Source organism: Pteropus alecto, unplaced genomic scaffold, assembly GCF_000325575.1.
Source record: "Pteropus alecto unplaced genomic scaffold, ASM32557v1 scaffold98, whole genome shotgun sequence".
NCBI lineage: Eukaryota > Metazoa > Chordata > Mammalia > Chiroptera > Pteropodidae > Pteropus > Pteropus alecto.
The window spans coordinates 792371-809679 of NW_006443570.1; the positions used below are offsets into that span (position 1 = coordinate 792371).

The 17309-nt window shown below is 53.2% G+C and overlaps 3 protein-coding genes across 3 annotated transcripts in view; 2 read left to right on the forward strand and 1 right to left on the reverse strand.

Moving 5' to 3' along the window:
- CUNH17orf113 (chromosome unknown C17orf113 homolog) overlaps positions 1-4128 on the forward strand; it is a 5590-nt gene extending 1462 nt beyond the window's left edge. Inside the window, exons 2-3 of the mRNA XM_025041588.1 lie at positions 7-498; positions 1586-4128. Coding sequence (XP_024897356.1) covers positions 7-498; positions 1586-3076 — 1983 coding nt within the window. The 3' untranslated portion in view covers positions 3077-4128. The remainder of the gene's footprint in view (positions 1-6; positions 499-1585) is intronic.
- Positions 4129-4138: 10 nt separating this feature from the next.
- Positions 4139-12661, forward strand: ZNF385C (zinc finger protein 385C). Its single transcript, XM_025041589.1, has 8 exons — positions 4139-4144; positions 4431-4631; positions 6448-6558; positions 7972-8137; positions 9439-9750; positions 10277-10473; positions 10805-10915; positions 11398-12661. The coding sequence occupies exons 1-8, from the start codon at positions 4139-4141 to the stop codon at positions 11632-11634; spliced, it is 1341 nt and encodes a 446-aa protein (XP_024897357.1). The 3' UTR covers positions 11635-12661.
- A 98-nt stretch (positions 12662-12759) lies between these two features.
- NKIRAS2 (NFKB inhibitor interacting Ras like 2) lies at positions 12760-17151 on the reverse strand. The gene is made up of 4 exons (XM_006924614.3): positions 17021-17151; positions 15677-15785; positions 15029-15270; positions 12760-14399 (listed from the first exon to the last, which is right to left on the reverse strand). Exons 2-4 carry the CDS (start codon positions 15768-15770, stop codon positions 14160-14162), a joined length of 576 nt encoding a protein of 191 aa, XP_006924676.1. The 5' UTR covers positions 15771-15785; positions 17021-17151; the 3' UTR covers positions 12760-14159.
- Positions 17152-17309: the final 158 nt, after the last annotated feature.

Here is a 17309-nt window from a genome sequence, read left to right on the forward strand (position 1 = left end):
AACAAGAAGTGCAAGCGTTACTTCAATGAGCATTGGAAAGAGGAGTTCACCTGGCTGGACTTTGACTATGAGCGAAAGCTGATGTTTTGCCTTGAGTGCCGCCAGGCCCTGGTGCGGAATAAGCATGGCAAAGCTGAGAACGCCTTCACGGTGGGCACTGACAACTTCCAGCGCCATGCCCTGCTGCGCCACGTGACCTCGGGGGCTCACCGCCAGGCTCTGGCTGTCAACCGTGGCCAGCCCACTTTTGAAGGCCAGGCTGAGGGAGGAAGGGCCTACTCAGGCCTGGCCAACACCCCCACCTCCAGGGGCGTCAAGGTGGAGGTGGACCCGGCTAAAGCAGCTGTGCTAACCACAGTGTACTGCATGGCCAAAGAGGATGTGCCCGATGACCGCTGCTCTGCCCTGCTCGAGCTACAGAGGTTCAACCTGTGCCAGGCACTGCTGGGCACGGAGCATGGCGATTACTACAGCCCCAGGAGGGTGAGGGACATGCAGGTGGGTGGCAGCCAGAGGTATGGGGGAGGGTTTGGGGAGGGAGGACATCAAGCCATCTGGGCACAGCGCCAACATGCCAGGCCCTTGGACAGCAGCCAGAGAACTTCATTCATACCTTCACCCGTCAGAACCTTCAGTGAGGGCATACTGTGTGCCAGGCCCTGGGCCAGCTGCTGGGGACACAACAGTAAAGCAGCCAGACCAGGCCCTGTCCTCGGTACTCCCCTCACTACCTAGGCCAGATTGCAGACTGGTGGCCCGTTGGTTTCATCGGCCCACAGATGTGTTTTGTTGGTTTTCACAGTGTTTTTGAAAAACTTAAGTTAGCTCCCAAGTTTAACAAAATGAGAGTTTACATATAAAAGTCTGGTTTTGTGACTTCCACTGAAAAGCTAGGTCCCCGTGCTCTCATGGCATGAAGTGATGGAGTTGGGGAGCAGGCATGGGCTTCCCCATTCCCTTTGCTTTCTTTATCCCTGGCCCACTTCAAGGTCAGTATTACCCACGTGGCCACTGAGGACATGCAAATTGCAGCTCTGTCCTAGGTACTAGCTGTATGAGTCCTAGGGGCTGATGTGGGGGTGGGGGAGTTGATCTCATTTTTATGGAGAGATAACAGACAAATAGAGCACACAGCTGGGGCCCTGTGTCACTGGTTGGGAGTTGGGAGTAAACATTTCTATCAGTTAATCCCTGAGCAGCAGAGTGGAGGGAGACCCCAAGGAATAAGGCAGACTGGGTGATGCTATAGAAACACATACCAAGTGCTGTAGAACCTTTATGGTTCAGAACACATTTTACATTTATGAGCACAACAACAAAAAGTTACATATATATTCACAACAACCTTTTGAGGAGATTAAGGGCACGTGTTAGCCCAATTTTAGAGCTGAGAAAACTGAGGCTCAGAGAGGTGAAATGACTTGCCCAAGGTCACACAGCCATTAAGTGGCAAAGCTAGGATTAGTCCCTAAGTCTGTCTGACCCCAAAGTCTGTGCTCTTCCTCTCACCCTGTTCTGCCTGCCTCTCCGCCTCAGGACAAGCCTAACTCTGTCCTCCCTCCCTTTCTCTCTCTGGCTGTCCCAGGTGGCTATTGCCAGTGTCTTGCACACAGAGGCTTGCCAGCGCCTGAAGTCATCCCCATATGTGGGGCTGGTGTTGGATGAGACCAAGGACTGGCCTGAGTCCCACAGTCTGGCCTTGTTTGCCACTTCAGTGTCCCCCTGCGATGGCCAGCCTGCTACCACCTTCCTGGGCAGTGTGGAACTACAGGAGGATAAGGCCACTGCTGGCCAACTCCTGGACATCTTGCAGGCCTTCGGCGTGTCTGCACCCAAGCTGGCCTGGCTCAGCTCGAGCCTCCCCAGTGACCACCTGGGAAGTGCGGGCCGGCAACTCCGGGCCACCTGCCCACTGCTCACCGAGCTACACTGCCTCCCTGGCCGGCCAGATCCTGAGCCCCCTGCCTACCTAAGTGAATATGAAAGTGTACTGGATGCCCTATTCCGCCTCCATGGTGGTCCCAGTTCCCACATGGTCCCTGAGCTCCGAGCAGCACTGGACCTTGCAGCTATTGACTTGGCAGGCCCACGGCCAGTGCCCTGGGCCTCCCTGCTGCCTATCGTGGAAGCAGTGGCTGAGGCTTGGCCTTGCCTGGTGCCCATACTAGAGGCCTCAGCCCCAGCCTCACCTACAGCTAGGGCACTGGCCCTTGCCCTTCGCCAGTTCACCTTCGTGGCCTTCACCCACCTGTTGCTGGACACACTGCCCTCGGTGCAGAAGCTCGCCCTTGTCCTTCAGCCAGAAGAGCCGGACTTGGCCTTGCTGCAGCCCCTGGTGATGGCAGCTGCAGCCTCCCTCCAAACGCAGGGCAACTCGGGTGGCGCACACCTCCAGGGTTTCCTGCAAGAACTGGCATCCTCCGGCCCCGACTTGATTGGTGGGCGCTGCACCTACCGCGGCGTGGAGCTAGTCGGCTATTCTGAGGCTGCGGTCCGGGGCTTGGAGCAGCTGCGGGGGTCCTTCTTGGACTCCATGCAGATGGGGCTGCGGGACTCCTACCCCAGGCCGTCTCTGGATGCCGTGGCCGCCTTCGCCACGATCTTCGACCCCCGCCTCTATCCGCAGGCGCCCGAGGAGCTGGGCGCGCACGGCGAGGGGGCGCTGAGGGTCCTGCTGCGCGCCTTCGCCCCGGCAGTGGTGCGCCAGCGTGCGCTGGGCGACTTCGCGCTCTTCAAGCGCGTGGTCTGCAGCCTGGGGCGGTTGGGCCCTCGGGCTCTGTGTGCCAAGCTGGCATGCGTGCACTCTGAGCTTCACGAGCTTTTCCCCGACTTCGCCGCCCTAGCTGCCCTGGCCTTGGCGTTGCCCGCTGGCGCCAGCCTATTAGACAAGGTCGGCCGCAGCCGAGAACTGCGGTGGTGGGGGCAGGGCGGGGCCGGGGAAGGCCGGTGCGACTCCGCAGTCAAAATCGCTGTGGATGGGCCCCCGCTGCACGAGTTTGACTTTGCACTGGCCGTGGAGTTCTTAGAGAGTGGGTGGGGGGCGGGGCTACTGAGCTCGCAGCTCATGCGAAGATGACCTCCTTCCCTCTACCCAGCCAGGCTGGGGTCCTGGGCACTCTAAAGACCAAGCTGGACTTGACGGTGCTGTACTCAAGCTGACCTACTAACTGTGGCCTTCCACCCACCTTCCTGTGCTTCCTCTGCTCCACGCTGAGTGCTAACCCAGCCCTGTGGGCTGTGGAAGAGGGACTGGGTCAAAGCAGGCCTGGGCCTCTGGGCAGAGATGCCGGGGTCTGAGGCACACTACAATATTGCTCCTGACCATTCTAGAGTGTGGTGAGGAGTAGCTTACCCTTTCCCTTCTGTATTCAGCCCACGTTTTGGCCCTAGACAAGTTGGGGGGTGGGTCTTGGTTGGAGGGAGGAAGTCTGAGGGAAAAGAGAATGGGTCCTTGCCTGTTTCTTAGCCCCGCTCCCAGTAGCATCTCTTCTCTTCAGATATGACCGGAGAGCAGATCACTGTTTTTATTTTTGACACCTTCTCTGTGCACAGCTGGTGGCCTGAGGGAGGTAGTAATGCCCTCCCTCCCCTACCCACCAATAGGCTGCCTGAGGCTATTCTGTATGTGACCGTGTATATAGACATACAAATCTATAAATGTGAAATAAATCTATCCTATCTTTCACAGTGTTAACACATAAATTTAAAAGTTCTTTTGGTATTGCAATGACAGGGTCCAAAAAAAGTCCCAAATGAACTGGATTTATTTCTAATTTTTTTCTCTGTACGTCTGGATGTTCCCCCAAGTTCATAGCCCTCCTCTCTCTCTGCCTCAGACCCTTAAGACCAAAGACTGTAAAACCAGTGCTGTACCCACACTGCAAGCCTGGCCCAGGGATGTTAGAGGGCGTTTGCCTTCTGCGGGAAGCAGTTAGGACCTCACCAGAGCTGGGGGAGACATCCTTTCAGATTCCATGGGCTTCCCATCCCTTCTATCAGCCCTTGCTCTGAATGATGTGGATCTGGATATGGAGAGGGAGAGTGAGTGAGAAGGGATGGAGGGACTGGCTTCCCCAGGCCTCCTGGGTTTGTATCTAATTTGCAATAAAATGGAAACCCAGCACATTATGCAGTCTCCATGGTGGTGTGTGTGTGTCGGGGAGCTTGCCCTGACGCCTCTGTCCCCTCCCCTGGCCTGATGCCCCTCAGGGGTTCATTTGGGCCTCTGTAGGAGTGGGAGGGTCACCCTTCGGGTCTGGGAGCCTTGCGCTGTAGGTTCCCTGCTTTTCCTTCACCAGAAGAGAGGAGAAGCGCAGAGGTGGGCTGTAATTGCCCAGGTGTGGTTAGTGCTCCTTTGCAAAAAGGGAGACAGGAGCTTCCGCCCTGGCTCCACACCCAAGCCCATCAGCCTCTCCTAGCTGTGGAGGTAGGCGAGAGCCCTGTGGCTCCTCGTGTCAGACCCTACCCTTCTTCCTCCTGCAGCAGGCCCAGCTTCCAGTGCCCCCAGCCCCCTGCTGGCCTCCCTGCCCCTGCCTGCCAGGCCTCTGCAGCCCTCGCTGGACTTCAAGCACTTGCTCACCTTCCACTTCAATGGCGCTGCCCCGCTCAGTCTCTTCCCCAACTTCAGCACGGTACGGGCTGGGCTGACGGGTGGGGCATGCAGCTGAGCTAAGGGTGGGCAGGGAGGGTGGGCTCAGAGGGCCAGCTCTCAGAAGCTGGCTTAGCCAGGAGCTCATTGTCCTCCCACATTCCCAAGTGACTAGGCACTCCCCAGACTGCTGGGCCCAGCTACCTGGGCTAGGGAGGGAGGATTATGTCCCCCCTACCCCAGTAACAACTGCTGGGCCTATTGGGTCTGTACTGTAGATTTCACTTGAGTTTCGGTGCAAAGACTTCTATCGATGATTTATGTATGCCGGTGTGCAATCAGGTGTGCCTTCCTGTTTTAGTTTGTGTCTCTATAGGTCTTTGTTGGTGTCCAGTGCGTGTGTGTTTGTAAACAACTCTTTGTGCCTGGTCATGTAAGTAACGTGTGTGCCTGTGTATCTGAGAGGTGTTTTGTGTCTTTGTGTCAACTATATATGTGTTTGGTGTATGTCTGACCTCTGAGTGAGGGTTTTGTGTGAGTGTGCATTTGTCTGGTTGTGCCATTTGTGCGCGTGTGAGTGTGTATCTTTCTGCATGTCTCTGTAACCTGTAATTGCCTGTAAGCTTATATGCTATCTGTCTGTATACTAGTCCATGTATTTCCATGTGTGCAGGTGTAGTGAGCATGAGTTTGATTTCACTGCATGAGCTATAAGGAGCCCCCCTTTTTTAATTTTGAAAAATCAAATGTAATCATTGACAAGCCCTATCTCATCCTTACAAGATGTTGGGAAATTCAGTCTCAGTCACCCTGAGGAATCCCTTCCTTCCCGCCCTCCAGGTCCTCAGAGGTCCTCAGGAGCCTGAGACATTGGGGGAGGGTCCTCTGGTCTTTGGTTTCTGCTGTCACTTACTGATGTGCTTACTATTCAAGTGCATGGTCCCTCAAGAGCAGGTGAAACCGCTGTTGTCCTCATCACTGGAGTCTCCGCAGGCCTTTCTCTGAGGTTCTGTCTCCTGCCGCCCCTGCCCTGGGCTCTAAGAGGGTTAGAACCTCTTTCTGTTCTCAGGAGGTTTTCTGGAACCATGCTTTTCTCTTAAAGCCTCTGTTTTCTTCTCAGGAAGGCTTGGAAAGTTCCTCTTAACAAGCAAGTCCAGACAGTTTATGCTTTTGGCCCAACAATCCAGGCCCTTGAGAAAAGGGAGCGTAAAGGCTTGGTTTGATAGAAGAAAAATATTTAAAATAAGGAAAAGAAAAAGACACAAATTAATACTCCCAAGAAATGATTCTATTACTCGGAGAACGCTCTATCCTCCACTTGCTGCCGCCTACCCTCTTCTGGCCCCCCACCTCTCCCTGGCCATGACCCTCACTCTCCTTCTCAGGCCCTGTGACAGTATCACAGCTCATGAGATAAGGCTGACCTTCCCCAGCCCACAGCGCAAGGCTGGGTTATGGGAGAGGAAATTCCAACAGAGAGACTCTTGGTTCCTTCTCTGCTTCTCCCTGCCCCCAACTCTCTGTCCTAATAATTGTGATTCTTGTGAATGAGAAAAAAACAGACCACAGGGATGGCAAGAAATGCCCAGGTGATCACCAGGACATGGTTCTCTCTCTCAAGATCATGGAAGTCACCCTGGCCACCTCCTGCCTCCACGCAGAAGCCCAGGCTAACAGATGAAGTCTGCCAGGGAAATGGTTGTTTCTTTTTCTGTGTCTAACATCACAAGGATGGGAAAGTTCTTCGTAGGGGCTGACCACTGCCCTCCTCAATAATCTTTAGTTTTTAGAATTTTGTGCTGCCCCCACCCTTTACGATTCAACCGCAGAGTTATTGTGCCCTCCCACCCCCTTCACAGATGGACCCTGTCCAGAAAGCTGTCATCAGCCACACGTTTGGGGTCCCCTCCCCTCTGAAGAAGAAACTCTTCATTTCCTGTAACATCTGTCACCTGAGGTTCAACTCAGCGGTGAGAGGAAGTAGTGGAAACAGGCTGGGAATGGGGCTGGGAGTGGAGAGGGCTGTACACTTGGTTTTGGGGTCTTTCCTGGAGGAACAGGGGTGGCAAAGGGATTGTGGTCTGTATTTTTCATCCCTGGTTGCAGAAGGAGCACGCCTGGTCGTTTACACATCCATCCTCTTCTCTCTCCAGTCATTTGCCCCTTCCCTCTCAAGTCCCTCTGGGACTCTATTTCCCTCCCCTATGTCTCTGTCTTGTGTTCTGGATCTTTCCAAGATCCAAGAGAGAAGACTGCCCTTCCTTTCTCACCCTGGGTCCCAGGGGCCACCCCATCAGCTCCTGGTTTGGAGCTGAGTTCTTAAAGCACCTGAGAGCTTACAGAATATGATCATGCCCATCATCTTAATTAGTTCTCATGATACATCTGTGAGATCGATAGAGGCACTGTTACCATCCCCACTTTTCAGATGAGGAAACTGAGCCTCAGAGAGGTTAAATGACTTGCCTGAGGCCACACAGCTGGTAAGTAGCAGAGCTGGGATTTGAACCCAGACCGAGCTGACCCCAAAGCCCACATACTTTCTACCACAGCCTGCCCCTAGATAGTGGAGGAGCCTCATTCTGGCCTCCCAGGGAAGATTCACCTTCTGTCTGGGCAACTCGGGTTTGCGGAGATGCTCTCAGCAGACCTGCTCTGACGAAAGCATCCAGGGAGTGGCTGCGGGGACTGTCTTTCCTGTGTTTGGGAGCAACAAGCAGAGACCTGTGGTTGAGGGAGGAAGGACATTTCCAGACCAGATTTGGGGGTCGCCTCCAGGCTTTCAGGTTACATGAGTTGTGCACAAACTGGACATAGAGACTTCACTCTGAGGGAAGGATCATGTCTTCTTCATGCTGGGCCCCTGGCACAGTGCTTGGCAAATAGCTAACGCTCAATAACTATTTGTTGAAAAAAGGAACACAGGGATGAATGCTCTAGGGTGAGGACTGCTTTGTTTCCTCCATTCGTGCATTTATAAACTTGGTCACTAACATTCATTAAGCACCACTGTATGTACGAGGCTCTTATCATTCAGGTTCTCATTTCATTCCCACAATCCCGTGAGGTCATTAGAAAGTTTATGGATGAGGAAACTGAGGCTCAGAGAGGTGAGGTGAGGTGGCCAAAGATGCACTGCTACTAAGTGGCCGATTCAGAATTCGAAACCACAGGCTGCTTGCCTGGGAGACCGTGTATGAGAATATGTTCTATAAACCTCAGGGCCACATATATACTGTAATGATGATGGCAATGACAACGATTCGTCTCTCATGTGGCCCGAGCCCTGCCTCCCTCTGACCTGCCCCCTGCCCAGCACCAACTCATCAACGGAGCATGTGAACACAGTGAATGAATGGTGACCCCATGCCCTCCCCTCCCAGAACCAGGCCGAAGCCCATTATAAAGGCCACAAACACGCCAGAAAACTCAAGGCTGTCGAAGCCGCCAAGAGCAAGCAGAGGCCCCAAACCCTGGCCCAGGATGGGACGCCGGTGTCCCCAACCCCAGCTGTGGCCAGTGGAGCCCCTGCAGAGATTCAGAGCAAAGGTCAGTCTTGAACTCTTTTCCCAGCTCCCCACTCCAAATCTGGTTTCTGACAAGGGACTGAGAAATTTCTGCTTATTATTTTTGCTTGTGTTGGAGTATTCCTACACAGAGAAAAAGGCACACACAAGTGGAAAGCCCAGTGAATTTTCTTGTCTGAATATACCGAGATCAAGAAACATCTCTCAAGCACCCAGAAGCCCTCCTCTGGCCCCTTCCAGTACTGCCTTGTCGTATTAACTTCCTAGGGCTGCTGTAATGAATGACCACAAATTGGGTGGCTGGAAACAACGGAAGCTCATTTTCTCATATTTCCCATATTCTGGAGGTCAGAAGTTTGAAATCAGGGTGTAGACAGGGTTGGTTCTTTCATGGGGACTCAGAGGGAGAATCTGTCCCATGCCTCTCTTCTGGCTTCCGGTGGTTGCCAGGAATCCTTGGCGTTCTCTGCCTTGTGGATGCCTCGTTCCCATCTCTGCCTCCATCTTCATGTTTCATTCTCCCATGTGTCTCTCTGTGTCTTCGCATGGTCTTCTTATAAGGATCCCAGTCAGTGGATTAGGGCCTACCCTAATCTAGTATGACTTCATCTTAGCTAATTACATCTGCAAAGACCTTATTTGCAAAATAAGGTCACATTCTGAGGTTACCAATGGACATGAATTTTGGGGTGACACCATTCAACCACCTACACCCCTCTCCCCAGGGTACCTACAATCTTGATTTTTCTCAGCATAGATCAGTTTCACTTGGTTTTGGTAAATCATATAGTATGTAGGCTTTTGTGTGACTTTTGTTCATCTTTCATGAACATTCATCAATATCATAAGATTCTTTCAGGTTGTTGCATGTAGCTATAGTTTATCTCTTTCCATTGCTGTGTAGTATTCCGTTGCATGACTACATGACTATATTTTAAAACTCTATTCTCCTATTGATAGACATTTAAATAGTTTCCAGTTTTATGGTATTATGAATAGGGCTCTATGAACATTTTAGTACTTTTTGGTGATTTCCACTTATGTAACAGTTAGCTAATAACTAGAATATCAGGGCTGCGAGGGCTTTCTGAGATCACTCTGTCCAACTTTATGATTTCAGATGGGGAAACTGAGGACCAAAGAGGCCCAAGTCTGCTCAGTGAGTTGGTTGGGAGAGTGGGGTCTGGAATTCAGTGGTGGTCATCCCTGCACTAGTGACTCTTCCACTCTGCCATGCCACCCCCAATATATCGGTACTTAAAATCATGGTCTCCAGAAACGTCTCAGGCCTCACTTACCCGATGCCTTCCATCTCCCCAGCAGTTCCTGCAGCCCCTCCTCCTGGCCACCCACTCCAGCCACCACTGACTCTCAATCCAACGCCCAGGGAGCCAGCCCGCTCAGACCTCTTGGATGCTGGCTCTTCTTCTTCTTCTTCTTCTTCTTCTTCTTCTTCCTCCTCCTGCCCACCTTCCTCCCCAGAGCCTGGGAGAGAAGCACCAGGGCCTGAGCCGGCGGCGGCTGCTGTGGGAAGTGGTGTGAGTGGGGAACGCAGGAGTGAGAAGGGGCGCCTCTACTGCCCCACGTGTAAGGTGACGGTGAACTCCGCCTCCCAGCTTCAGGCTCACAATACAGGTCAGTGTGCCCCATCAACTGAAGTCTGGGGAAGGAGACAGACAGGGAGGCTGCCCCTCAGCAAATGTGGGCAGGCTAGAGGTTCTGGGCACTTTGCTCAAGGGCTTGGTGACAAAGGTGTTGTGCTCAGCTGTTATTGGGTGGGCACTTCAGGTCCTCCTGCTAATGCTTGAGGAGGGAAGAGAAGCAAGAACTGAAGGATCACTCCAGAGAAGACAGGGACACCTTCTTCATCTCTCTTTAGGTCAGACCCAGAGGAAGGAATTAAGATGAGGGAAGGGAAGCTGACCAGTTACACTGCAAGAAGGCCTTCCTTGGGGGAGGTTGGCTTGAAATGAGAGAGGGATCTTGCAGGGATGGGAGGACCTTGCGGGGATGGGAAAATCTCATGTGGCTGGCAGGGAGTGTATGTGCTGAGCAGCCTTGAGGCTAAAGGGACAACCAAACTGACCTAGTTTGGAGGGGTCTCCATGGCCCTTGCAGCCCCTCTTCGGTGCTGACAGGCTGTCTTCCTTCCTCCCTCCAGGAGCCAAGCACCGGTGGATGGTGGAAGGTCAGCAAGGGGCTCCCCGCAGGGGCCGGAGTCGCCCAGTGCCCCGAGGAGGAGCTGGACACAAGGCCAAGAGAGTGACTGGGGGCCGGGGGACCCGGCAGGGGCCCAGTCCCCCTTTTCACTGTGCCATTTGTCAGCTCCAGGTCAATTCAGAGACCCAACTCAAGCAGGTGGGAGAAGGGAGGCTGGGATTGGGGGCGAAGCAGGGGTAAGAGGGTAGGACCAGTGCCAGGGTAGGAGATAGCTTGAGAAGAGAAGGTTTGTAGAGCAGAGCCAGAGGGAACAGATGGAGGAAGAGGAATGAGGCTAGTGGGACACTGGGCTCCTGGAGGTCAAAGGCCGATTCTTACCTCCCCTTCCCAGGGCCACTCCAGGTGATGCCCAGTAAATGTAAGTGTGTGAACTGTGGGTAGAAAGGGGTGAGCTAGTCGAGGGTGATGAGGTAGTTGGGGGTCCTTGGGCCTCCTCATCTTGTTCCCAGTCTGTCTGTCTGTCCATTAGCACCTGAGCAGCAGGAGACACAAAGACCGCCTGGCCGGGAAACCCCCCAAGCCCTCCAGCCAGCACAGCAAGCTGCAGAAGCACGCAGCGCTGGCTGTGAGTATCCTCAAGGTATCTGTCTCCAGGCAACAGGGCTGGGACCCTGGTCAAGATTGGGGGTGGGGGGAGCGGGAGCTAGCCGGGATTGGGGGAGGAATAAAGCCACCCCTCTCCTAGGCTGCCTGGGCAGATAAAGAGCTGGGGTTGTGTTTTCGGCTGTCTTGGGATCTGCCCAGAGGAATTTCCGGGGAGGTGGGCCTGGGTAGGAATCTCAGGGGCAAGAGCAAGGGGTGGGCGTGCATCTCCTAGAAACCATCTCTACCCCCACCCCGCACAGCCTCCTCCCTTGGCCCATCCTGATTCTCCTCCCTCTGGGCAGGAAGACAGGTGGTGGAGAAAGCCCTTTGGAATGAATGTTGGGGTGGGGAGGATTTAGGTTTGGAACCCTAAAAGGCACGTTTTTCCTGCAGCAAAAAGCCCAAGGACGGAGCCCAGGGAGGGAGGATTTTCTGGGGTTAGAGCACTGTGTCCAGTCCTCTCTCTCTTCTTTGCAGTCTAAACTGGCCTTGCAGAAGCAACTCACCAAGACGCTGGCAGCCCGCTTCCTGCCCAGCCCAATCCCCACAGCGGCCGCTGCCATCTGTGCCCTGCCAGGGCCCCTCGCCCTCAGGCCTGCCCCCACAGCAGCCACCACCCTCTTCCCAGCTCCGATCCTGGGCCCAGCTCTGTTCCGCACCCCAGCAGGAGCCGTCCGCCCTGCCACAGGACCCATCCTCTTCGCCCCCTATTAGCCCTCCTGGGGAGGCCAGGGCTGACTTCCCAGCAGCCACTCTCCCCACTCTCCTCTCCCTGAGATGCCTCGGTTCTTACATCCCACGGGGGACTGCCTTTTATAGCCTAGGAGTTCCTGAACAATCTAGGAAGAGCTGGGCTAGCTTTAAGGGCCGCTGCCCTTTGCTCCAACTGGACTGGGGATCAACTAATATCCCCCTAGCCCAAGGGCCAAGCCCACTCTCATTTCCCAGGCCTTCTAGGGCTAATTCTGGGCTCCCCTGCATTTCCTGGCCTGATTTATGGGGAGCAAATAGAAATCCCAAAGATCTATGCAAAATCCTAGCCCAGCCCCATGGTGCTATTTTCCCCACTCAAGACCTAAACTTGCATGGCCAGGGGCCCTAGAAATCTTAACTTCTACCCTGGGGATGTCTGTGACCTCTACTTCCATGCCCTGGGGAGGCCCTCCCTGCCTCACTGAATTCTGTGGAGAGTGACTGGAGCTGAGAGATGGGCTCTCAAGCTGGAGTGAGTTCAAGGCTATCTGGAAAAAGAGACCATGGGGGTGTGGTGGACTGGAAAAGAAAGGGAGCAGTGCCAAGGTGGAGCAAAGCCATGGCAGGGGCCGGTGCTGAAAGCTTTAGGGGTCTTCATCTGCTCCAATGGAATTGGGCTAGGACAGGGGTGGTGGTGATGTTCTGGCTGGACCCAGTTTCAATAGAGGAAGTGACCAGTCCTCTCTTAGCCTTTTGATTCCTTCTGAACCCCAGCTCTGGGGTGGGGGTACTGGGTCTCTCTCAGACTACGGACCCAGCTAAATTGAATCCCCCCAGGGCTCCCAAATGAAGAGCTTTCTCCTCTAATTCTTCACCCCAAACTGTTCCCTGGAACTAAATTCAGCTTTTCTTCCTCCCAACCAGCACCCTAAGCCCCCCTCACTGTGAAGCTGAGTGCTGGGATCCAGTCTGATAACTCTAAAAGAGCCACGTTCACACTGTCAAGGTTAATGTCACAACCTCCATCCCACCCCAGCACTACCCCCCTCACCCCACAATATGGGACTTTGCCAGTATCCACCTGTATCTATTTTTTAAGATATTTCCAATGGGAGAACAAGGAAAAGGGGGGGAGGAGAGGGAAACTTTTTGATAACAGTTGTGGTTTTATTGTGTCCGATGCATCAATAAATGAACTTTAAGCCCGAGCCTGTATACGCCCTAACTTGACTCACCCTATCCTGGGCCACCTTCCCCCGTTCACTTCTCCTGTTTGGGGGAGAAGAGTCATGTATTAGAGGTCGCCTGGCTATAAGGGCTCACCTATGGTAGCTGTCTCCATGAGAAGCAGCACAAAGCGGACACAGAAAGTTGTGGGTCATAAGCTCACTTTATAGCATGGTGAGAGTGTAACCACCCTTCTGAGCCCCAACAGATCCGTCAGCTTCCGAGAAGCTATTTGTTTGCCTTGTTCTGTTCAGGCATCTGAGGTAAGAAGGGCTAGAGGAGCACCTTGTCCAGCCTTAACCATGGCAGCATACTAATTTATAACAGGTAATTTATAAATAAAGTCCAGCTCTTAGCTGGAAACAACCACAGGAAGGGGTGAAGACCAGCCCCCATGGGTGAGGTTCCCCATTGGGCACTGAGCAGTCGTTCTGTCAACTAGAGCAGATAGTGCACTCCTGCCCCATAGTGGTTGGTGGAAAGCAGTGTTTCAGCCTCTAGGGCTGGTAGGCATAGCACCTTGGAAGAGGGAGAAGCAAACGGTAGTCATAACCGGCCCGAAGCCATGAGCATTATGAAATCACAGGGCTGGAGAGGATCTAGAAGTTCATCTAAGCAACTCCTGTCACTTTACAGATGAGAAAACTGAAGCCCAGAGAGGGAAAAGGCTTGCTGGGTCACAAAGCCCACTGGCGACAGCCCTGTCATCATTCCATTCCACGTCAACTAATAAGGCCCATCTGCTCCCTGAGCAGGAATAGGAAGTGAAACAATTGGGGGAAGAGGTCAAATAGAAAATCACACTTCCCAGGAGGCTGGCTTCCAGCCAAGGTAGAGACAAGAGGAAGGTCAAGGTGCTGGATGAGGAGGCACCCCTAACACCAGCATGCACACACATACGCGATACCTGGACACCCTTTCCCTAGAGTCCAGGCTGTTGCCATACGCACGTGTGTGTGTGTATGTCATCGACAGAGGCTCAGAGACATGGGACCCCTGTGACTGAAACCAGACCCTAGACTGGGCACTTCTGCATGGTAACTATGCTTCCCATCCAGGATGGGTTGAAAGGACACTGACTCACAACTGCCCCTGGTCACAGCAGGGCAGATATGATGAAAGCAGGGATGGAGAAAGAGGTTGGGGGTGCTAACCTAGATTACTTGCACTTCCCGGAGTTGGGAGGAAACAAAAGTGTCCCGAGCCTGGGACAGCCCAGCTGCCAGGCCTAGCAGGGGGTCCCCTTTCCCCTCAACCCCTCTTCCAAAGCCTCAGAAGCTGGACTGAGGCTGGGAAGGTGAAGAAGGGATGGCAGCTCCTCAGCCATCCAAGGAGCCACTGCCTTTGTTCTTGCGGCTGAGGGGGAAGGCAGACTTGCTTTGGGGCTGGGTCATCTTGCTGGCCAGGTAGACGAAGGGCTCCAGGAGGGAGCGGCGGTCAGCCACCGATACCTCCCACAGCTTCACCTTCTCCGACTTGGCCCAATGCTGAGCCACATCTGGGTCCACACGCCGCTGCTCCTGCAGGTCACACTTGTTACCGAGGACCACGATGGTGACCTAGGGAAGAGGGACAGAGTCGAGGTCTGTGGATGTTCCATGGACCTCGGGAATTAGTGTGAGGGCTCCTGTGACCACGCAGGAGTCCTAGGAAAAGGAAAGTCTCAGGGCTGATGTCTCATCTCTTTCTGCATTAGAAACCACAGACTAAGGAGAGGGAAAATGGTTGCTTTTTCCTCTCCTTCCTCTGTTCAAATCCTGGCCTCCCTCTTATTCTCCCTCCACAGTTCCATTATAAGCCCTGTATCACCCATGACTGCTCATGACTAGCAGTCAGTCAGTTTCTGGCTAACCAACTGATGAGGAAGCATTCCCAGAATACCTGCAGCTTAAGGGGGCATTTGAGAGTAGAAGGGCCTTCACGGCTTATAGCACAGAACCATTATAAGAAAAGACTAGTGAGTGTTTCATGTGTTAGGTCAGGGATCTCTTAACCTGAAGAGAAACTTCTATAGTTGAGCTGCCTCAACATGAAGCCATCTCTAGGGATAAAGACACCCTCCAGTGGCCTCCACTCCCCCTCTAGCTCTTAACGCACCTCCTGACAAATGAATGAAAAACAGAGCCATGCTAAGCATCCCAAAGCCAGCCCAGGGCCTACTCTCTCACCGCTGGGCTCCCACACACACCTCCTTCTTGTCCTTGGATTTGTCGATTTCCTTCTTGAGCAGCTCCACACGTTGAAAGGACTCTCGGCTGTCTGTGCTGTAGACCAGGACGTAGCCGTCAGTGCAGGAGAAGCAGTGTCGGGGCAGTTCGGCCCCATCTCGGAGCCCCCGGGTGTCGTAGAAACGCACCTGCTCCCGCACCCCCCGGTCGGTCTCAATGGAGCCCACGTAGATGTCTTCCTGCGTCTCAATCATCTCAGAACCTGAGATGAAAGGAAGAGAAAACTTGTTTGTCAGGAAGAGGGAGATGGGACATGTAAGTGATCGAGCATATCCCGACAGGCTGACCAAACAGGAAGAGGGAAAGGAATGTGGCGACTGAAGAGAGAGGGCGAGACAGTCCAGCAGGACTGGAAGGGTTTGGGGAACAGACATTAATCTCGTGTTCATACCATTTAAAGCAAGTGTGACCTGGGAGCTTTTCCTCCTTGTCTCAGATATTGGGCTTCCTTCCTCCAGATCTCAGTGTTGCAGGGCTTAGGGGCCTGATTTTATCTTTGGGGTGCAATAACCACTAGGAGCGGCTTTCGGCCTCCATGTGCTGTCATCAGATACTATTCCTTATTCTTCAACTTCTTCCATCATTCCCCAGCTCCCAACAACACTCACCTACTACATGGTTCCCGTACAGGAGCTGCTCCAGGATTGACGTTTTGCCCACAGATGCCTGGCCACACACGACCACCTTGCAGCTTTTCCCCATGCTTAGCCTTCAACCCTGAAAAACAGAAGTACACTGTGTGAGGTGGGATCAAAACAAAGGTCAGACCTCCCATAACTGAGAGCCCAAGTTCTGAACTGCACACATTGCCTCTGGGATTCACCACCCCCTACTCTAATCAGGGTGTATGTCAGAATTATATGACTATGTCCACCACTGGACAGGGGGCTGTTTCTTATTCATCTTTGTTATTCCCAGCACCTGGCCAGTAACTGGCACAGTGCAGATGCTCAGTAAATTTTGCCATGTAGGGGGAAGACAGTCGCTAATTTAAATGAATCACTGGCCACGTTCCTCTATGTACACAGGATGCGGAGATAGATTAGATAGATGATAGATAGATAGATAGATAGATAGATAGATAGATAGATAGATAGATAGATAGAGATAGATGATAGACAAAGGTGTAATTATGTACATACACGCACAAACACATCTTTATTAGTTGTTTCTCTAGAGAACGCCGACTGATACAAGGAGAATAGGAAACGAATACACTCATTTTACAGAAGAGGGCCCTGGTCTAGAGAAGTAAAGTGAACTGACAAAGCTCAAGGAGGACCAGTTGCTGAAGGGGGCTCAGGCTCAGCTTCCTCCTTTTAACCATGACCCCATGGAGAAATAAGCAGTAATATTATTTTGTGTGGCTCTGTCTTAAGCTCCTCTTCCTGGGGAGAGTGAACAAAGGAGAATATTTTGCTTTCCTGTATGACTTATCAAAACAACAATTAATTTCTTCTACTTTCTAGTCAAGTCCATGGTTAAGATACAGATCATCAGGTGAGAAAGGAGGACGGAACCTAAGGGAAAAAAGGCTCCAGAAAAGAGGCAATTTTTGCTGCCCTTGAACTGACAGATCCAGATGAGACAGCTCAGACACAGAAACTCCTGCTCCAAAGAGGTCTCAGAGATTTCCTCGAAGGTATCACAACGCAAGTTTCCCGTAAGAAGCTCCAGATTCTCCCAGAGAGCAGAGATACCGAGATCACTCCCAAAAGGAGTCCCAAACAGAAACCTCTCCGGAGTAAACTCCTAATACAGATCCACCTCCCTTTGCCAGAAAGGCCCCTTATAGTGAGCCCCGCAATTAACGGATACCCCAAGAAAACATCCGGCGGTGCCTCCGCCATAGATTTCCAGAGGGGACCCCCAGAGGGAATCAAAAGCAGTAAAGATCTGCCACCTAAGGCAGCCCTGATGCGGTGGCCAATCCCGGCCTCCCAGCTCCGTACCTCCCGGGGTCCTCGCAGAACCCCGGCCGGGCCCCCGGGACCAGCGGAGGAGCAGCACGGCCGTTCTTCCGGGTCAATCCGTGCTGGGTCGGGGCGCACCCCCAGCTTCCGTCCCGCAAGACGAATTCCGGAGATGGAGAGAAGGTGCCGCCGGCACAGCGCCCCCAGAGACCGGCGGGGCAAATGACGGCTGGGAAGGGGCTGCTGGTACGCAGGATCACACAGTTCTAGGCTCCCTGCATGCAGCTGGGGTGCCGTTCTGGTTTATATGATACTCAAATGTTCTTTC